A 21,932-nucleotide genomic window follows, 5' to 3' on the forward strand; every position below is an offset into this window, starting at 1 on the left:
GAGCAAAGGGACCCTTGCTTAACCCATCAGAGCAACTGCCAGCCATGCCTACGAGGAGCCGGCGTCTGCAGGGGGAGCAGCACCAGGCAGGACAGCAATCGGGGGGTCACAGGTTGTGGATCCCCCTGGAGAAGAGAGGAACAGGGCATTCAGCACCAATTGCTTCCCATCAAGGCCTGGTCTAGGATCCCGGAGCTGGGAGCGGCCCCAAACTCGCTTCAGGCCCATGTTCCTGTGAAGTCTGGAGATCTACTATTCCGCCATGCCGAGCTAAGCAGCACCAGTCCCGCTCCAGGCCGAGGCCAGAAACCCCACCGCTCCCCTCGAGGTGTCCCAGCTCCATTTCTGCAGAGCTTGCTAGGACGCTGTCGGTACCAGTCCTTCCCAAACTCCCGGGCCCCTCTCCGCAGCACAACACGGATTGTTTCCCCCCGTGGAAAACCTCGTGCGACTCGCTCACTTGTCCTCCTGGCTGCTGTACGAACAGCCCTGGCATGCTCAGCCCCGCTCTGGCCACCTGCTGCCGGCTCCATGGGGGCACAAGGGGCTGGAACGGTGTTGGTGTCAGAAGGGAAGAGACTCCAGAGAGGACGCAAGCAGGGCAGGAGAGTCGGGAGCTGCTCTGGTGTCAGCCATTGAGCCGTCGGAGCCTTTCTCTTCTCAGACTCGCCTTGTCAGAGCTGGCAGGGCAGCTCTCGGGGTCAGGAGAGTGACAGCAGCTTTCCACACCAAGCAAAATCTGTTTACGGGCAAGGGCCAGCAATTTAGATGCATCTCCGTTCAGGAGTCGCCCGGGTGTAACCGGATCAATTTTAAATGGATTTCATTACAGCCCCCTAATATAACCCCGCTGGGTGTCACCCTAAATGACCCCCGCTCACCGGCCTCTGCTTAGTCACAGGCGGTTCCCACGTGCCCCTCTGAGCCCTGCCATAGCCACACGAGGCAGGGTCTCTCGCCTTGCAAGCTTCCAGCCTCAAGTTCATTGTGAATCCCTGCGGACTAACATCTGCATGGAGATTCAGAGGCCTCTTCTTAAAGCAGATGCAGGTAATGCCAGCACCAGTCTGCTCTGAGGGGACAGGCTTACAACTGGTGCCGGACACAGTGGGACCCGTGCCCCTTCCACTGGATTTGTTGGCTGGATCCCGGCCGGAGTTTTGCACGGACATTAAGACAGGCTCGGGCGGGTCAGTTTCTGTCTCTACCATGCAGATCAGTCTCCTGCATGCAGGGTGGGCACCAGCGGACACAAAGCAAAGAGCCCCACCTCCCTTTTGGGTGGACAGATTAAACCGGACAAGGCTCTGGACCATGCACTTGGGTCACACAACCTCATGCGTCATTCACCAAGTTCAACCTCCAGGCAAGGCCAGGGGGAGGAGCGGGCGGGAGGCCGTGGCAAGCAGAGAGCCAGCATTCACAAGGAAGAACCTTTGGGATGGAGGTGGCACGGGGGGAGGAGGGGAAGCCTGTCTGAATGCTTGCAGACCCTCCATATGGATAAGCTCTCACTTATCCCCAGCTGTCTCCTTTCACTAGACTAGCCAGTCAGCCCAGCCACTTCCGGACAGTCCCGGGCACGCTCAGGTGTGTTTCCCCAACACCTCCTTTAACTCTGTGCTCCGGAGACAGGCGAGCTTCATGCAGAAACTTCATGCAGGAAGGCAAATTGGCCCATGTCAGAGCCCATCTCCAGGCCCCATACGTACCAAGAAAGGGCCCCAAACCCCTTTTAAACCCCATTTGGAAATGAATAGAGGGGAAATTTTCAAACGCCTCTGTTTAGGAGCCAAAACCCTATTGACTGGCAGTGACACGGACTCCCAGGCGTCTGCAGGGCTTCTGAAAATGAGAGTGAGGCTCCTAAATCACTTGGGTGCTTGGCCAATTTCATCTGAGCCCCATTTTCAGACGTGCCGAGTCCCACAGAAAGTCAGTGGGCTTCAGGCTCCCGCGGCCCAGAACCTCAAAGCCTAACATCCACTGCAATCAGTGGGAGACAGGCACCTATGTACCTTGGAGGATCTGGGCCCTAAGTGACTTAGGAGCCTTGTAGAGGTTACCCAGAGGCTCTGCTTCACCATGACTGGGGGGCGGGGCGGTACACCAGACTTACATCGCTACACTGGAGACATTCCCTGTGCTATAGCCCCACTGGGAACTTACCCCCCTGACTGCCAGGCAGGGGATGCCCCCAGACCCTGGCACGAGGGAGATCTCCTCTGAAAGGAACTTTCTTCAGCTCCAGTCTTTACGTTTTAATACAGCGCCACAAAGCAAACGTGTGCTCTTTGCTCTCCCCCCCCTTGCTCCCTGAAACGCTCCCCCAGTGACTCTCGCCCCGTGCGAGGGCCACCGTGGGTCTAGGCCCCGCTGACGTCTTCTGAAGATTGGGAGTGCGTCTGGGGGGCACCTCAGGCTGACCCTCTGCACAGGGTGAATGTCAGTCATGACGCGCACCCAGCACCTATCTGCTGTCTGCTCTCGGTACGAACCACACAATCGCCCACCAAAGTGGGATGGGCGACTCTGTTGCTGTGCCTGGGGGCGGTGCTTGCGATCCGCCTGCCTGCTCCCCGGGCTTTTTGGTCAAGCCACTCAGCTGAAGGGGCAGCTTCCTGTTTCGGCCCCTGTCTGTGGAAATCCCTCGCTGGGGGAGGAATCCCAATGCGGCAGCCGTGGCAAACCGACCGACGAATTCCAATCCCACGTCGGGAACAGAATCTCTGGGCGCGCTGGGAAAGCCAGCTGGGCCTTCGCTGCCCTGAGAAGCCATTGGTGCAGGATGCGAGGCCAACAGCCTGGAAGATGCAAGAGGGTCCGCAACTAGGCCTGACACTGGTTGCAGCTGGCATGCATGGCCCTCGCCTCTCCCTGCTCTAGGGACCGATCACAAGCGCCTAAAGGGGCCGGGGATGTCCGCACTGCGGTCAGGAGGTGGGACAGCAGCACGGGTAGGCATCCGCAAGCTGGCTTTAATCGAGCTAAAAACAGCCAGCGTAGCCACCCCAGTACAATCGTGCCCTGGGCTCTGTGCATGGCAGGAAAACAGCCAAGGGATTGGCTTGTTTCAAAGGGGAGACACACAGCTGATTATGCTCCCAAACCAATCAGCCAGGACTGCAAAGGCTGGTATTTAAAATACAGAGTCCGGAGCCCATTTCCACCTTCCGTCCCCTGCCAAGCCCTGAGTTCAGGTTTTTACACCACCACCCCCGCCCCCGCCCGCCATGATTTCACCAGCAGCTGCTCCCTGCCCCTGTGTGCGAAAGGGACGGGCTTTAACTCCTGCCAAAGGGAACACAGAGCCCTGCGCTGAGCGCAGCATGACAGAGAGATGGAGGAGGATGTCACTGCCGCGTTGCTGGCTTTGATGAATGAATAAATCAGTAGGAGCTGGCTCTTAGACTACAGCCAGGAACCCACATGCCAGAGGGTGGGGAGGGTTTGGGTGCCCATTTTACTAATGGGGAAACTGAGGCACAGAGAGAGGTTTGCCTGATGTCATGAGGCGAAGCTACGGGTAAAATTTTCAAAAGGGCCAGGTTGTAAAAGGGATTGAGGCACCTCTCCGCATTTCTAGGGGCCTAAATACCTTTGCAAATCTGGCCCTGAGTCACTTAGGATGCTACGTCCCACTGGATTTCAATGAAAGTTAGCCTCCTCTCAAGGCCTAAGTCACTTCTGAGAATTGGACTCCAGCTCCTAAATCACTTAGGCCCAGATGAAGATTTTACTCAGATGCTGCTAAGTGAACTAGGCACTTTTGAAGCGGAGTCCCTCTACTCCCGACTTGCAGTGCCCGACTCTGACCACCAGGTGTCCCGCCTTGCACATAAATATTTCAGGGCTTTCGTCAACGCAGGGGGTTCCAAAGAGGCATTTCCCCCTCGGCCATGGGGGCAATGAAAGACCATGTGCCCTTACAACCCGCATGTACAAGGGTGCGGGCACAAAACCGGAGGCTGGCTTTTAAAGTGTGGCCAGGGCCCTGGGCTTCTCCCCCGTCGATCCTGGTCGCCATCTGAGCTATGATTCCCAGGGACGAGAGGCCCAATTTCAGTGACGTGGAATTTAAATAAGAACATGAGAATGGCCAGACTGGGTCAGCCCAATGGTCCACCTAGCCCAGTATCCTGTCTTCCGACAGCGGCCAGTGCCAGGTGCTTCAGAGGGAACGAATAAAACAGGGAAATTTACCGAGTGCTCTAACCCCTGTCATCCAGGCCCTGCTTCTGGCAGTCAGAGGTTTAAGGACATACAGACCATGGGGTTGTGTCCCTGACCACCGTGGCTAATAGCCATGGACAGCCCTATCCTTCAGGAACTTCTCTAATTCTTTTTTGAACCCAGTTACATTTTTGGCCTTCACAACATCCCCTGGCAAGGAGTTCCCCAGGTTGACTGCGTTGTGTGACAAAGTACTGCCTTCTGTTTGTTTTAAACCGGCTGCCTACTAATGTCATCGGGTGATCTCTGGTTCTGGTGGTAGGAGAAGGAGTAAATAACACTTCCTTATTCACTTTCTCCCCCATTCAACATTTTACAGACCTCTATCATAGACAGTCCCAGCTTTTTACTCACTCCTCATACAGAAGCCGTTCCAGACCCCTACACATTTTCCAATTCCACTTTGTAATCCTCTTTTCCCCTGGACCTTTTAAAATCACTGCTGGAATAAACCGGAGCTTCCTCCAGTGCCCGGCGCCCTTCCTCAGAGCAGACCCAGCTGCGTTTGCCCCCGGTTCTGGGCGCTGGTTGGGGATGCGGTGTTAATGATGGATGAAGTTGCATGCACTCAGATTTCCGGGGGGAGGGGGGGAGAGAAGAGGGGGGAAGCGGGGAGGGTCCCTTCAGGACACGTCTACCTTGTTCCACCAACCCCATGGTGGCACCGGAGGCAGCTGCAGACATTGTGGCGGGAGCGGTGGTCTGTCTGCCGACTGTCAGCACCAGGGTAGGAAACGGAGGGACAAGGAGAGCGGTCGGGGTGGGGGGGAGAGAGACAGAGAAAGACAGAGAGAGGGAGCGAGACAGACGGAGGGCGGGAGAGAGAGGGAAAGAAACGAGACAAAGGAAGCAGAAAAAAAGATTAGAGTTAAAGTTTAGATGGAGAGGCAAGATTGCTGGTAGCTGAGCCCCTGTTCCACATACCCCACGGGGCGACCGGTCTAGAGCCATGGCTGGGGACACGTCCCCCCCGCAATGCCCGGGGGCAGGGGGCCCTGCATGGAGACACTGGAGCTAGCTTTCAACCTCCCCCCTCGCCAGATTTCCGAGCCCAGCCCGAATGGCTACACTGCAATTGTATTGCCCGGCAAGCCTGGCAGCTGACACGGGCCAGCCACGGGTGTTTAACTGCAGCAGAGACAGACCCTCTGTGCCCAGCGGGGAAGCTGCTCCCGGAGGTGGTATGGAGGGTCGGCCACACAGCAGCAGCCCCCCCACCCTGCCAGGCCCTGTTAGGGTCGCTGAGACGTCAGGGAACATCCCAGCCAAGGAGCCGCAACCCCGTGCCGTGTGGCATGGATGGGAGAAGGGATTCTCGCACAAGACACCAACTCTGAGATCCTGAGGGATGCACGGGGCAGGGCACTGGAGCCCCATGCCCATAGGTTGCCCCCCCAGCCCAGTGGGGGCTTTGAATCCCTGAGATACCATCAATGGGTGCTTATCTCTTAGCCTTTCTTGTCCCACTTGCTAAGTGACGCTTGGCCATGACCCTGGAAAGCTGAATTCTCGGCCTGGGTGCTGCAGAGTTAAGCCACGGCCCCTCGGAAGAGAAACCAAAATGTCCTGCTTGAGGGATCTACTCAGCTGCCCCCTGCCTTGTTCCCTTTAAGGATGTAGATGTTTCTCCTCACTCCGCTAGACAGGGGCAGTAGCAGGGGCCCGAGGCAGTCGGTTTCAGCTGATACTGGGTGCCAACCGAGGAAGGAAAGACCAGGAGGGAAGGGTACGCATTAGAGCAGCATTCCCAGGGACATCCAGCGGGCAGGGGCATGCCCCTTCCCCACCAGCCCCCTCCCCTGGAGCACTCTGCTGGCAGGATATTTGGGAGGTGAGGATCCGCTGTGCCATGAAATTGACAAAAACGGGATTGCAATGGCTGAAAGAGACACAGATCCATCCACCTCTCCCCTGAAACATACCCGGGCACGTCTGCATTTCTACAGGCGCCCGGCGGCATCCCGATTAGACGCCTCCACTGTTTGGTGTGCAAGGCAGCTCCATGCAAATGTTAACAGTGGGCTCTAGAGGGACTTCTTTAGTGCAGACCTGCCCAGGGCACAATGGGTTTCTGCACTGGGCACCTGTGTACCGAGGCTAGCCAGGCACAGGTGACATGAGCTCTGTAGTTCTCAGCTCTATACCCAATTCCCCACATCACCAAACCAGCACCGCTCAGGAGAAGATGTTGCCCTCTAAGGCCGAGGTTAGCTGGCCAGGAACGGCAGCTGCGTGGACTGCGTCCGGCTCTAAGCCGCGCTGGGAACTCTTCAGCACAGGTCGACACTACCGATTTCACAGCTCTGCCGGTCAGGGTGTAAGAGCAGCGATTCCCTGACTGGCAGAGCAGCCCTGGTGCCGATGCAGTGGTATCGGCAAAGCTGTGTTTTTGCCAGCATCGCTTGGTTCGCCTGGGGCCTGCAGCGACCCCATGCCATGTCTTCGGGGACCACACTGTAGCGAGTTTATGGAGCGCTGTGGGAGAGGGATTGTATGCCACTCCAGGGAGGGAGGTTACCATGGCTCCTCCGGGAACCCAAACCAGTGTGTGTGTGTGTGGGGGGGGGGTATTAGGGTCAACCAGGTTGTAAACACCTCCAGAGACCCACGAAGAAGGGGCTTTGGGAGTAAAAAGGGTGTATTTAAACTAACGCAGGGCCTTCTTTCCGATATGGCACACAGACAGGACCTTCTGTCCAAGGGGGGCCCCAATCCTTGCAGGAGGGTTGGAAAGATGGGCCCCGCCCCACCCCACCCCCAGACCGATGGAGGATGCTTCGTGTGTGGTTAAATTGTATTGTTTTTCTAGGTTCTCTCTGCGATGCTTTTGCCTTAAGAACAAAGGGGCTTGCTTGGAAAGCACGGGGCGGTCACCTGTGATGGCTGGCCACAGCCCGTTCACAGCCCTCGGAGAGAACAGGGCCGGCCGGAAGGCACGCTGCCTCGGTCGCATATCACAGTGGAAGGCAGGGAGCCGGGGGAGCCTTAAAACCCCCGCTCACCAGGGTCCCGGCTCAGAGACAGGTGACGTCCAAGACCCGCCAGGGCCCGCGCGGAGGTCGGGACACAGGGGGGGATGGTGCCAGAACGGTTCGCGGAACTGGTACAAGCCCAGCTCTGCCGCTCTGGCTGTGCCTTTCTGGTGTGGAATCCCGGCGGCGCGCGCCTCCCGCGAACGTGGCCTTGGTCCCGACGGGGGCTGAGGTCACTCTCGCACCTCGGGGGCAAGCACTGGGATGCGCGGCTCTTTGCAGCGCGAAGCCAAGCCGAGCTCTTACCCGAAAAGTTCCTCGTGGCCAGCATGGTGGTGAGAATCGCCCCCTGGAAGAGAAGAGCCAGGGGTTGGTACAGCACAGTGCTGGAGACCATGGTGGGACAGGCAGCTGGCCTGAGCAGGGCCAGGACGCCGATCACCTGGGCGCTGCCCCCTGGACGCACGAGGAGGGGTGTGGCCAAGTGGGGAAGTGTACCTAGTGCACGGGGATGCTGGGTTTGCTGGTCTGCTCCGCCGTGGCCTACCGTGGGCAAGCCCCGTGAGCTCCTTGAGCCCCGGCTTCCCACCCGTGACGCGGGGCTGACGCCCTGGCCCCCCTCGCAGCAGAGCCCGGGATGGTGGGAAGTCACGCCAGTCCCGAGGCGCTCAGGGCGCGGCTCCCCGGAGCACATCCTGCGAGGCTGGGGGTAACTCCCTGCCAATGCGCTGCCCCGGCCGGAATCTGCTGCACATCCGCCCGTGGGACTCCACTGGCCGCAGCACGGCCCCCCCTCCTCCCAGAGCACAGCCGGCCTTGGCTCCTTGCTCCCCTCAGATCCTCCCCTGACTCTTCCCTCTCTCCTCCGTGGGGGGCCGACGCTCCAGAACCCCTGAGGTTCTGACGCGTGGCACTGGCCTGTAAGGGACACGGCGGGGTCTGGAGACCCTGGGTGAAATCCTGGCCCCTCTGGCCCCATGGGGATTTTCTCACTTAGCAGCAGGAGCTGGGGGGGCCGCGGGACACAGGAGGGGTACAGGCACAGTTCCCATGGGTCCTGCCACACGACGGTCATCAGACCTTCCTCCCGCTTGGCTACTTCACAGAATGGCCCATGGTCCTGGGACTCTCCTGCGTATCCTTCCGCTCATAAAGCCAGGCCACGAGTCCCGCTGGGCGTTATACCCCCTAGAGAAACCAGCCCTCGCCAGCTACCACCCTGTCCCCTCTAGCCGCCTGCCAGGGGGCACCAAACCTGGCACCTTTGCATCTTAAAGCATGAGCCAGTCCGGCCTGAGCTAACAGATCCACCTCTGTTAAGCAGGCCCGTCCACCTGTACAGGCGGGGGCTACACGAGCTGGAACCCCCCCAGACGCTGGGCTCTCCGGGGGCAATGGACTTACCCTGCCATTGCAGTGTGCACTCCACGGACAACGTGCGAAGCAGGCGGGGCCATTCCACTCCCCCAGGACGGGCAGGCGCAAGGGAAGGGCTAGGAGCTGGGGGAAAGGTAGCCAGTCCCCCGCTGGGAGGGGACCAATTCTCCAGCTGCTAGCACCGGGAGAGGACTTGCAGGGCTCCAAGCTCTGTGGTGCGGCCAGGCTTACGGCCCAGGCTGGGCACGAACCCACTGGCACAGGAATTCTCATTGCAGGGGAGACGCCGGGGCATGCTATGCCCTGGATGTGCCATGCTAACGAGGCAGGCAGCCTCTGCTCCTTTCTGGGGCTGTTGGCTGAGCAGCAGAGATCGTGGGGCCCCCGGGGCAGTGGGGACCTCAGCCCCAGCCCGACCCCACCGTGTCTGTTTGCCGTGGCTCTCAGGAGAGTCCGGCCCGAGGGCTCCGCAGGGGCATTTACCTTGAGCTTTCTCCTGGCGTTGAACTTTTTCAGACACTCTACGGTCTCCTGCCTATGCATCATAGAGGCCACGGTGGAGCGTTGCTGGAGGAGAGAAGGTGGGGGCAAGAAATCAGTCTCTTCTGCCTCGGCACCAGAAAACGAGTGTGGTCAGGGGAGGGAATGGGATGGGGGGCTGGAGAAACGGCTCAGCCAGCAGGGTCCTGCCCCACCCAGATATGCCCCTAGTGCCCCCAGAGGCCTGGTCCTGGCTTGGGACCACAGGTGCCTCAACACTGCCGATATGGCAGGCCACCAGCACTGGGCACCCCGGATCCTGTCCCACCAGATCAGTGACAAAGCTCCAAGGGTCTGTCTACGCTGCACACTAAGCCCGAGTGGGACTCAGGTTTGAGCCCGACTCCCGCTTTTGTCCACACACAAATCAGCCTGACTTGGACCAGCGAGCACTCAGGGCCGGGATCCTAGGACCAAACCCTACTCACTGTCATTTGGCAGTGTGGCCACTCCTGCACAAGCTTGGAAACACAAGCCCGGGTCTCCCAGACCCAGAGTTACAATGCAGCACAGACAGACCCTCGGGGTACATCTACGTGGCGATAAAAAAACCCCAAGGCACCGAGTCTCAGCTCGGGTCAGCTGCCTCAGGCTTGCAGGGCTTGGGCTGCCGGGCTATCAAATTGCAGTGTAGACATTCTGGGAGCCTCCCTGATGTTGCTCTCCATATGTTTTATGGAAATATGTTTATGAGTGTGAATATGATGTAACTGGAATATGCTTCATGCGAAAGGTCTCTTGTAAGGCATCATTACGAAGTTTAGGATCTACTGAGTGCGTTCATCCCATTTGTTTGCCTGTATTATTTCTATGTCTGGAGTTAGGAGAATACGAGATAAACTTGTATCACTGATGTTAACATATTAAATGGAAGCCATTAAGGGTGCTTCAGAATCAGTGACCTGTAAATGGCTCTGTTTACTTGTAAGCCTGCCTGTGTACCTACTGGCCAGTGGGTAATGAACTCTCACAGGGACATGTGAACATGTCACATGATTCTGGAATCCACCTTTAACCTGGTGCTTTTCCATTTAGAAGAAGGGTGGGGATCCAGAGAGACAAAGGATTCCAGCCTTGTGCCAAAGCTATAAAAGGGGGTGGAACCGAACAAAGGGGGCTGCCAGTCATGAGAAACCCCCTCGTTACCACCTGAGCTGGAAGTAACAAGGACTGTACCAGGGGAAAGGATTGGGCCCAGACTATGAAGGAGTCTAGTCTGTGAAAGAAGCTTATTGGAACACCTCTGAGGGTGAGATTTATCTTTATTCAGTTTTTTAAATGTATTACGCTTAGACTTGCGTGTTTTGTTTTATTTTGCTTGGTAACTTACTTTGTTCTGGCTGTTATTACTTGGAGCCACTTAAACCCTACTTTTTATACTTAATAAACTCACTTATTTGGAGCAAATAGCTGTGCATATCTCTCTATCAGTGTTATAGAGGGTGGACAATTTATCAGTTTACCCTGTATAAGCTTTATACAGAGTAAAACAGATTTATTTGGGGTTTGGATCCTATTGGGAGCTGGGTGTCTGGGTGTCTGGGTGCTGGAGACAGGAATACTTGCTGAGCTGTTTTCAGTTAAGTCTGCATCTTTGGGGGCGTGGTTCAGACCCTGGGTCTGTGTTGCAGCAGGCTAGTATGTCTGGCTCAACAAGGCAGGGTTCTGGAGGCCCAAACTGGCAGAGAAAACTTGCTCAGATGTAATCTCAGCATATCAGGTGACAGTCCCAAGGGGAGTCTCTGTGACTGAACCATCACACTCCCATTGCGGGATCTCTGAACCCGGGCTCCAGCCCGAGCCCAAATGTCTACACTGCAATGTTATAGCCCTGCAGCCTGAGCCCCATGTCCCCAGTCCGGGCTGGGCTGGGGGTCTTCCATCGCAACAGACATACCCTGAGTGAGCAAGCTGGCCCCAGAGCTCAGAGTGCTGCCGGGGGAACATCTGCTCACTCGGTGATGGGGAAACAACGGGCTGGACATTCTTGCGGGTGGCTGAGATGAACCGGCCAAGGTTCTGATGAGCCCGTTGACAGCTGCCGTTCACTGGGGACGATGCTGGTCCCAAAGCCCCTGAGCTATGGCCTAACCCGAGCTGGCGCCATCGGCATGGCCTGGCCAGCCCCTCTCGCCATCCCCCCAACACCAAGCTAGAGGGGCGTGGCCCCAGAGAAGAGGTAAAGCAAGGGAGAACCCAGCAGCCCCATTCCCTGGCTGTGTCCGGGGCAGCAGTGACACTTACGCAGACCCATGGGTGTTTCAGGGCTTCATGGGCTGTGATTCTTTTGGCCGGGTTGATGGTTAACATCTGGTTGATGAGGTTTTTGGCTTCGGGGGTGACCGTGTCCCACTCGGGAGAAGGGAACTGCAGACAAGAAACAAGGGCCAGGAAGGTTAAATGCAGGGGATCGCGGTTGTCGGGGGCGGGGAGCTGGCCGCTTGCAGCCAAGGCACCAGCAACCCCCCAGGAACCCAAAGGCAGCCCAAAGCCAGCGCCAGAGTCTGCCCAGATCCCGCTGCCCGGCTGATGCTGCCCGCAGCCTTATCACATCTGCTCCAAGGTGAGTGGTACCTGCATTCTGCCCTGGCACAGCAGCGGGCTGGAAGCTCTGTGGCCGATCCAGGGCGACTGCAAACCCAGACTTGATTTCCTGCCTTGAACCTTTCATTCCCACCCTTGCTGCCGCCCCTTTGCCTCGACAGTTATTTCTGGTTAAACGCCTTGTTCCCTGCGTTTTCATCGTCTCACAGACGCTGGTGCTGGCCACATGGGGCGGGTCTGCAGGCTTTGTGGGTGTGGGGAAGCTGGAGGTTCTGGCTGCTGGAGAGGGGGCAGCAGGGGTTTCTGCCCCCGGGGAGTGTGCAGGATTGTGGGATAAGCACATTGCCTGGATGTTGCCGCTGGTAGACGGGCAGTGAACTGTATGGACGTGCGTTGTTAGGTTTCAGAGTTAATGGAGAGACTGAGCGCAATGGGGGCTGTTCACACCTCTTGTTGCAGGCTGTCGCTGCACTGTTCCATTCAGGCTGTGCTCTGGAGGGTCCCCCCGCAAGCCACAGGCTTGCTAAGGGAAATCGGTTTAAAGCTGGGATTCGGGAGCGAGAGGGGGAGCCTGCGGCCAGTTCAGACGCTGTACAATCCGGAGGACCCCGCTCGTATTCCATACAAACAAGAGGGGAGAGGAGGTGCCCCGGCAGCGGGGACAAAAACGAGCAGAGACTGTTCCCCAGGGCCCCGGTCGTTCTGTCCCCGCCAGCGGACCCCAAGTGCGTGCAGAAGAGGCCAAGCGTACAGGGGTGAGGAAAGCACCAGCAAAGGGGGGGAAGAGAGGGAGGGGAGAGGCTGCCGAATTCCACCAAGCTATTGGGAGCAGAGAGATACCCACTGGACCTGCGCTCTGGGCAGCTGCAGGAGCGCGGCTCGCATGGGGCGTCCGGATGCTCCCGGGTCCCTCTGTGCTGCCACGTGCGTGGAGAATGAGTCGTGCCAAGGCAGGAATCTCGGCCAGGTCCCTGTGCCGCTGCCCTGCCCAGTGTCTGCAAGGGAGCCAGGAGGGCGGGTTACCATACTGGTCAGCGTGCCCCACGGCAGGTGCTGGCCTGCCACGGGGATTGTGCAGACAGCCGGGCTTCTGTTGGGCTGCGGCCGGCTCCCTGAGCCTGGGACCGAGGGCAGGAGGGCCTGGGAGTGGGGACGGGATGGAGCTCTCTGTGTGTGGTTCCTGTGGACCCCGCGTGGCAGCATCGGGCACACGGCTCCGGGCTCAAGGAACCGCAGGATCCACAGCACACGCGACCCTGCAGCACGGCTGGTGGGCCACAGCCCCTCCCAGGCAAAGAACTGAGCCCCCCGCTCTGCTTGGTCTCTGGGTGTAATGGAAAATGGCTTCCCCGAGCCTCCCAGCCCCGACAGTAACAGAACGGCTTTCCGGCGAAGGGGGGTCGGTTCCAGCTTGAGAAGATGGACCTGCACTGGCCCTGCTCCTTGGGCAGGAAATGATGCCCGCCTGCGCCAGCATAAGATCCCCCCAGTCCAGCCCGTGGCACAGACAGGCCCTGCCACGGGGCCTGATCCCGACCGGCTAACACAATCCTAAACCCACTGGCCCCGTCTACACTGGGAACAAGTCCTCTTGGAGTCCTGCTAGTCAACACGGTTTCAAACACATCCTATCCCCGCAGGCTGGGCACGTCCAGTGAGCGCCAACCTGCATTAGCCCCGTGTTCACACCCAGGGCTCTCTGGGAGGCTGTCTACATGGCGGGGGAGCGGCTCCATATGCATCGTGGACAGGGCCTGGGCAACTGCACCGCGATAGGGGCAAGCCGTGGGGGATGCGTGGGCTGTGGGAGGAGGCTGGCTGGACACAGCCTTGTCGGCCCCCTGAGGAGGAGGAGGGACGTGTCCTACCCTGGAAGGGCTGAGCACAGGCCTACGGCTGGGGGGACACCAGCGATTCGAGGTCCGGCAGCCGGTGAGGCAAATGAGAAGCCAGAGGGGCAGGCTGACACGCCGGAGACGAAGCCGGTGGCGTACGGGACTCCTGGCCCGTGGCAGTGGGTCCCCGTCGCAGTGCTCTGGGACCTGGGGGCAGGGAGGTACTCACGTCGTAGGCACCAGCCTTGATCTGTTGGTACAGTTTGTGCTGGTCCTCGTCCCAGAACGGCGGGTAACCAACTAGCAGGATGTAAAGGATCACACCTGGGGAGAGGGGTGGGAGAGCAAAGAGTCAGCGCGGGGGCCTAGGCCTGGACTTAGGCAGGGATATGGGGGTTTCTGCTCAGCCTGCTGCCAGCATGCATCTCCCGGGGAACCCCCGTCTCTGCCAGACCCACTCCCTCTCTCCTGCCTTAATGCAACGTGGCTTTAAATTTCCAGCACTGACCTGCTGCTGGTTACCCACCCCCCTAGCACACCCTACTTGCGGCAGGGAAGGAGCACAGGCCTGGCACTGAGCAGGTGCCCAGCAAAGTGCCCGGATGCCAGGGGGCCACCACGGGATGGGAGTGAGAGCCTGCAGCAAGGGGGTTAGACCTGACCAGGGCCCGATTGCTATCTCTGCCTCCAGTACCCCCTTGCTGACATCTGTCTATGCCTCTAGATCTCCTCTCCCTGGAGGACGAGGAGGGGTCTGGGGCTAGCAAAGGCTCCAGGGAGAGGATGAGCCATGGGGCAGAGACAGCTTTTAGCGTTCGTTATCAGGTACGGGTTAGGGACTAGGATCCAAACTGCCCACTGGGGGATTTGGGCTGGCTGGTTCATGCAGCATCTTGGACACAGAGTTCAATAAACAGCAACGTTCTGGGCTCCATGCGGGCGGGAATGGAACACCAATGGCAGTTAGGCACCTAACCTGCTTAAAAAACCCACTCGGTGCCTTTTCTGTGTCTTTGGGTGCCTAAACACCTTGGGCAATCTGGCCTTAAGTGATTTGCCAGAGAGAGACTGACAGTGGTGAGACTTGAACCCATGTCTCCCAAGCCAGCACCCTAACCAATAGGCCAGCCCACCACCGGTCTGTGAACACTGACCGTCACAAAGAACTGAAGGCAGCCCAGAGGCAGGGAGGAGGAGACTTGGCAGATCCCTGACCCTGAGCCATTGATAAGCTGGACAGAGGGCAGAGAAGAGCCTCAAGAATGATTAAAGGATTAGAACACCTGCCTTCCAGTGAGAGACTCACAGTGCTCAATCTATTTAGCTTAATACTGAGAAGGTTAAGGGGGGCCGTGATCCCAGTCTGCCAGTACCTACGTGAGAGCAGAGGAAGGTCGAACACAACCCAATGGCAGGAAGGTGAAGCTAGAAATAAGGTGCCAATGTTTAACGCGGAAGGTAATTAACCAGGGGACAATCTCCCAAGGATCTTGGTGGATTCTCCATCACTGACAATTTTGAAATCACGACTAGATGTTTTTCTACATCTGGCCTAGTTCAAACAGGGATCCCGGCAGGGCAGGCCGGGTGTATTCGGGACGCCAGATTAGACGACCACAGTGGTTCCCACTGGCCTTCCCGTCTATGAGTTTATGTCTCTCGGCGCCGGCCCTTACCACATGCCCAGATATCCACGGGTTTGCCATAGGCTTCTTTGCGCAGCACTTCAGGCGAGAGGTAACCGGGGGTGCCGGCGAAGCCTGGGGAGAAAAAATAGAGCACAGACCGCGTTGGCACGGCTGTCCTGGACAGTCGGGGCAGGTTGGGGGGAGAGGGGGCTCTGCCACTCACCAAACCAAGCCTGCTGATCCCCCTGCACCTCGATGGCCAGGCCGAAATCCGCCAGCTTCACCGCCGCGCCTTTGCACTTGCTGGCCAGGAGCAGGTTCTCGGGCTGTCGTGCGGAGCCGTCAGGCACAGGGCGCCGTGGGACCAGGCACGTGGTTGGAGGGGGGCAGAGAAGGCGGGAGGGGGGAGAAAACAAAACAGAAGAACAACACCAGACGGTTTGCAGAATCAGGTGAGACACGTGCGAGCCTGACCAGCGATAAGGCTGTTGGTGCGTCCCCACAGCCCGACTGGCTCGGCTGGTACCTTCCAGCCCCTGTGCTCTCTCGGCTGATGGGCTGGGATCCAGACTGATGCCCACCCCCAGCTCCCCTTCCCTACACCCACTGCCATTACGGGGGGGCAGAAACCCAGCTCTGGCTTTGGGATTATTCCAGGCCAGTACAGCCTCCAGCTTCCTGACCCATGGGCAAGTGCTGGCCTGTGTTGCTGTGCCCATCTGGCATGGCCTCTGGGCACATTCCAGCCACCCAAAGGCTCACGCTGCTCTGGGCTTGTGCGGGGGGACAAGCAGGGACCCTGCCTGCCCACTTACCCTGGTGGCGCTCTGCCACCAGGCTGGGAGGCCATATTCCCCCTCTGGGATTGGCATCATGTCCCAAAGCCCTCGGCATGGCCTGCCAAGGTACCTGGCCTAACAAGAGAAGTAGGCGGCACGAAACAGGCTCTCAGAGCCAGGAAAACACCACCACCTTTGGCTGCAATCTGGGGGACCGAAGCAGCACCTCCTTCCAGCCCCCCCTTCCCAGGACTCCCCAGCCCCCAGTATGTCCATTCGCACGATATAAAAGCCAACGCTTCTCTTCACCAAGTATATGCAGAAAGGGCCTCCCCTCTCCGCCGCCTCCCGGGTGCACAGGCTCCGGCAGCAGGTGCCCCCCCAGGTTGGCTGGCCTGGCTTGTTCGCTGGTGCCCCTAACCCCCCACATGGATCTGTCGGAGCTCAGCAGAGCCAGAGAAACCAGAACGTCCCCTAGGAAGCTCTGGAAATGTTACTCAAAGGGCCGGGAGCGCTGGCTCTGAGACAGGGGACAACAGCTGGATTGTACACATCTGACCACAGCCCCACCTCCCCTGACAAAGAGCGCTGGCCAGGGGGGTGACCCTGCATAACTGTGCCAGTGAGCCCCGCCCATGCCCTGCCAGGACCAGCTGCCTGCCGGGGCAGGGACGGGACGGGAGTCTCAAAATTTCCCGTTGTCCACAGTGCCGTGGCCTGAGATCAGGTCACACAGACAGGCAGCAGGTGGGAATGAGCCCCAGCCACACAGAGATGAGAGCCTCGGGCCCCCAGACCTGTGCCAGCCGGACACCCCGCCCTGGGGCTGGGTCGGAGCCGACGCCCCCTAGAGGTGACAGGCCCCATACCCCATTCCTGCACCCGCCAGTCCCCTCAACCCGGAGGTGATCCGAGCCAGTGCCCCCAGGAGGGGAAAGACTGTCTTGTTCATTTCCTGCTCCCCTGCACTGGGGTCGGATTGCAAGGGACACCCCTAGAGGCCAAAAGCCGCTCCTTACGGAGCCAGTCCAGAGGGGGCAGAGGCTAGAGGGCTGATTGGGCTCCTCCTTGTTCTATGAAGGAGGCTGCTGCCATTCCCCTTCTCAGCCCAGCCCCTGCATCAGCATGGCACTGGCTGCACCCCAGAGCCGAGTGCCCACTGGCACCATGCCACTGTGTACAACACAGCCCCCTGCCCTCACCAGTGCACCATGGCACAGCGGGCAAGAAACCTGCTCCCCCGGGTGCCACTCCAGCACGTTCCAGCACGTTCCTCGAGCCCAGCTCCATCTCCTTGCCGCGGCACGACGCCGCTGCACCTCCCCGCTCCGCGATGATCCCACGCCCCAGCTCCAGGCACAAGAGCCCAACTTCGTCACCTCGTGACAGCAGGACGGCACGAGCCACAGCCCGGCTCCATCACCTATCACGGCAGGACTCCAGGCACCCGCTCCAGCTCCATCACCCTGTTTTAGCAGGACTCCAGGTGAAAGCGCCTAGCTGCACTATCCCATTAGGACAGGACGCCACATGCAACAGCCTGGCTCCATCAGGCTGTTGCAGCCATTCCATGCGCCAGAGACCAGCTCCATCATCCCATGGTGGCATGGCTCAAGGCACCAGCATTCAGCTCCATCAGTTTGCTATGGTTTGACCCCTTGTTTGAGTGCCCTGCTCTAGCTACCCGCTATCCATGTGCCAGAATCAAGCCCCATCGTCCTGACGCAGCACAATTCAATGTCCAAGAGCCCAGCTCCACCACCTCATGACAACATGACTCCATCTTTGGGAGCCCGGCTCCATCGCCCTGTTAGAGCCCAATGCCTCATGTGACAGGCCAGCTCCATCACCCCGTTATGGCATGTCTCCAGGAGCCAGAACCGAGCTCCATCGCCCCAGTACAGCCCAACTCCACAGGCGAGAGCCCAGCTCCATCGCCCCAGTATGGCCCAACTCCATCGCCCCAGTACGACCCGACTCCACAGGCAAGAGCCCAGCTCCATCGCCCAAGTACGGCCCAACTCCACAGGCGAGAGCCCAGCTCCATCGCCCCAGTATGGCCCAACTCCATCGCCCCAGTACGACCCGACTCCACAGGCAAGAGCCCAGCTCCATCGCCCCAGTACGACCCAACTCCACAGGCGAGAGCCCAGCTCCATCACCCCAGTACGGCCCAACTCCATCGCTCCAGTACGACCTGACTCCACAGGCAAGAGCCCAGCTCCATCGCCCCAGTACGACCCGACTCCACAGGCGAGAGCCCAGCTCGATCGCCTTATTACAGTAGAACCCCACAAGTGAAGGCCCAACTACGTAACCCCGTTCCAGCATGACTCCAGGCACAGACTCTGGCTCAACTAGTACCTTAAGGCACAACCAGGGCCTGGCTCCATCACCCCGTTACAGCATGACCCTGTGCACCAGAGCCCAGCCATGAAAATGTCCTGCCCTGCCCCCCTCGCCAGGCAGGACACAGACAGCCACAAGCTCCCGGGGAATGTCATCTTTGCCCAGTAACATTTCCCGGGTTTGCAGGGGACGTTCTGTAGGGACACCCCAGAGCGGTTCTGTGGCCTTGGGGACCCCAGCTGGCCTCAGCCAGCTCACAGGGGGCAGGAGCCTCCCGGAAAAGCTTGGTGTGTCACTGAAGGGGCAAGGAACAGCTGAACAAAGCCTGGACGGGGAAGGTGGGCCTCAGCAGAGGAGGGGGAACCCCAGGGTCTACACCAGGTCTACACCCCCCCACCCCCCGTTAATTTCACAGCGCTGTTTCTGGGTCTGTCATAGACACATACGCACCCCGTTATCCCAGCCCCACTCGGCCACGCGAGACCACGTCCCTGCTCCTCACGCTTGGAGGCCCAGCGCGATTTACGACGCCCGGGGGCTTTCTATGAGGGGCAGACGGAAGACAAGCAGCCGACGGCGGGCGTCACAGAGAACAGGCAACAGGGTCAAACCAGACACAGGGCATGCAGACAGCTGGCGAGAGCCTTCCTCCGCAGGAGTCCCGCCCGCCCGCAGGTGCCGCCTCGGGGCAGGGAGGGAGGTTGCACGAGGCAAAGGGGAGGGCGAAAAGAGAGGAAGAGGCCGGCTGGGGAACTGATCTCATCGGCCATTTGCTTCCTGGCCCCCCAGCCCCGGTCACACGCTGGTGCCAGGCAGCGGCCACAGGAAGCAACTCAGATTAGCCAGGCCGAGCAATCCTTCCGAGCAACCGGGGCTGGGCGCCTGTCCGAAACCAAGGGGCAGCGTGAGCCGTGGGGGCACCCAGCGGGTGAGCCACTGCACCAATCTACTGGGGCCTGGGTGCCGGGAGAGGGGTAAAGAGCCCGCTGCCTGCTCCAGCACCAGGAGGTGGCTGTGAGAGGCCAGCTGTATCCCCCGGTTAAAGGGCCGGCTCCCTTGCCGCCCCATCACCCCCTCAGCACGGTATCTTCTCTCCCAGGAATTCTCCACGTGGCCGGCGGCTAGACAGCAGCAGCTCCCGCTTTCGCCTCTGGGTGGCGACAAACCCCAACCCCTGCCCCGCCTCCCCAAGTGCCTGGAGGTGCCAACAGGGCGCTCTGTCCCCCCTACTGGGCAGGGTCTGGCCGGCGGGTCCCCATGGCTGAGCCGAGCCGAGCTGATTTCTGATTGGGCCCCCTGCGCTGGCTCCTTTCCCACAGGCCCCTGCCGCGGCGCGGGGCTTGAACCCCTCCAGTTCTCGCTCAGAAACATGCACAGGGTACAAAGATGGACGGACGGACAGACGGACAGAGCAGCGGGGTAGAAAACTCACCTTGAGGTCTCTGTGGACGACCCCCATTTGGTGGCAATGGAGAACAGCCTCCAGGATCTGCTGGATGCAATGACTGCATGCAAACACCAGGGGGCGTGTTAGTTCATGGTGAGTGGCAACAACCAGGCAGGCTGGTGGGGGGCGGGAGGTGAGAGGGAGGATGATGGGGGGGGCGCGGGGGACGGGAGGAGAAGAGGAAGAGGAGGAGGAGGAAGAGGAGAATGGAGGTTATGGAGTCGGACTCCCTCTTAGTCTCAGTCTCTAATTGCAAAGGAGCTGCCCCGAGCGGACCCGGAGGAGCCAGGGCAGGGGACGGGGCAGGGAGGCGTGGGGGTCGGGGAAGAAACGCCCAGTGATGGGGGAGCAGCCCTGTGCCAGGGAAAGGGGCCCAGGAGCCAGGAGGGAAGACACAAAGGGCACCGGAGCGTTAGGGTCAGGCGGTGATGGAGGAGGGGGTCCGCCATCCACCTGCCTCCGGCACTGCCCTTCCCCCTGCTCTGGGCTCTCGGGGGGGACCTGCAGGCAGGGGATGTGAGGTGCCATCCCGGGAACCCCCAAATCCCCGCTCCCCAGCAAAGTCCTGCTGTCTCTGTCCCTTCAGCCCCATCCCACCAGGGAAGGAGCAGAGCTAGGCGTGGCAGGAAGCCACCCACCGGAGACCCACCCCGCGGTGCCCCCCTGAAAGAGGATGGAGATCAGCAGGGATACAGCTGGCATCTCTGTGCCCTGGCCTGGCTGTCTATACCTCCTCCCCCGGCTGCCCGGCCCTGGCGCACCTTGGTAGCTACAGTAGAACTGATACCTTGGGCCTGTTGAATTTCTGCCCCGCCCCCCCGGTGCAAGTAACCAGCCCTGCCCAGTCTGGATCCAGCCCAGCTGAGCTCCATTCCCACCCCGGCTGGGCTGAGCCTGCCAGCCTACCAGGGTCACTAATCTGACGTAGGGCAGGGCCCGTCTCTCAGCCCGGGGCTCTGCGAGGTGCCAGCCTAGTCCAAATAACCAGCGATCACCAGCCGCGGCCCCCCGTGCCCAGCCTCCGCTCCCAAGTCTCCTCGCGAGTCCGGCGTAGATCCGCTTCCTGCCCAGCAGTGCCCTGACGTGCAGTACTCCTGTGAGCAACTGAGGAGAGCCCAGGCTGGACGCCGTCATCCTGGGGGACACTGGGGCAAAGAGATTTTAATACACGGCCTGCACCTCGCGCTCTCTTAGCAGCTGGGGCTCAGCTCACGACTATAGGGGCAGCAGGAAAGGAAGCGCAGAAGCATATTTTGTGTAGGCCCTATAGAAATGCTGGGAATGGCTTGTCTTCAGCCCGAGGGAGCCACGTTTTCATAGGACCCCCCCCCCGTCCCGCCCAGGAGGGCATCCCGCATTGGAACCATTTGGTCCCTAACCTTCTCGGAAGGTGCCCTCTTCCAGCCAGGTACCAGCCCCTGAGCGCCTCACACGTAGGGGTGATGCAGACGCTCACACACTCTTGTGCTGCAGGGCAGGGCTATCCCCAGTGTGCTGAGGGGAAACCGAGGCACAGGGTGACCTTGCCCAAACTCACAGAGGAAGGGCATGAAGGAGCCAGGAATTGAACCTGGGTCTCCTGTGAGCCAGTCCAGCAGCCAAGCCACCTTCCTCCCCGGGAGCCTGAGGCTAGAGCGGCCCCAAGGCCTTTCCTCCTGCTAGAACACCTTTGTGGGGAGCTCTCAGAGTCCCCTGGACATCTGCACAGGACCCTGCAAACCTCCCCCCCCCCCCAATCACGGTCTCTGATTTGTGGCCCCAGGGCCTGCCCCGCAATAACCACCTCACCTGGACGAGGGCCCTGCTTGCCAACCCTTTTCCTAACAGCCATGCCAAGCCTCGCCCCTCAGCATCTGACCCCCCGGGCCCCAGGCTGAGCTCCTGGTGGTCCAGGTGCACCGCAGGAGCCAACAGCCATGCTGCCACCACGCAGCCCCAGAGCAAACGCTGTCCTTTCAAGCTTGCGAGTTTAGGGCACTTGGACCTTTTTGCATGCTCCTGCCAGAGCTCATGTCTGGCCCATTAGCTGTCCCAGGACTCTGCTGAGCGCCTTGGTTTCCATTTCTCTTCCAGGACCAATTCCCGGTGTCCTTTGAAGTCCTTGTTGCTGTGGGTTCCTGTTCTTGGAGAAAAGGCTCTTCTCCCACGGCATTGGGAAGAGGAGCCCCTCGTTGGGAACATCTGGGTGCAGGGGAATCTCATCCGGGGGCCCTCGTCTCTGTGCTTTG

The 21,932-nt window shown here is 59.7% G+C and overlaps 1 protein-coding gene across 8 annotated transcripts in view; it reads right to left on the reverse strand.

The window, feature by feature from the left end:
- The window catches only part of CAMK2B (calcium/calmodulin dependent protein kinase II beta), a 141,529-nt gene that overhangs the window by 38,828 nt on the left and 80,769 nt on the right, over positions 1-21,932 (reverse strand). For 6 of the 8 annotated variants that reach the window (XM_073325409.1, XM_073325406.1, XM_073325403.1 and 3 more), the window contains exons 6-13: positions 19,690-19,762; positions 15,353-15,455; positions 15,178-15,261; positions 13,731-13,825; positions 11,367-11,489; positions 9,066-9,149; positions 7,512-7,554; positions 4,872-4,946 (exon numbers count right to left, since the gene is read on the reverse strand). In XM_073325409.1, the coding sequence (XP_073181510.1) occupies positions 4,872-4,946; positions 7,512-7,554; positions 9,066-9,149; positions 11,367-11,489; positions 13,731-13,825; positions 15,178-15,261; positions 15,353-15,455; positions 19,690-19,762 (680 nt within the window). The remainder of the gene's footprint in view (positions 1-4,871; positions 4,947-7,511; positions 7,555-9,065; positions 9,150-11,366; positions 11,490-13,730; positions 13,826-15,177; positions 15,262-15,352; positions 15,456-19,689; positions 19,763-21,932) is intronic. The other 2 variants (XM_073325408.1, XM_073325407.1) reach the window with 1 other exon arrangement.

This window comes from Lepidochelys kempii, chromosome 26 (genome assembly GCF_965140265.1).
Source record: "Lepidochelys kempii isolate rLepKem1 chromosome 26, rLepKem1.hap2, whole genome shotgun sequence".
Lineage (NCBI taxonomy): Eukaryota > Metazoa > Chordata > Testudines > Cheloniidae > Lepidochelys > Lepidochelys kempii.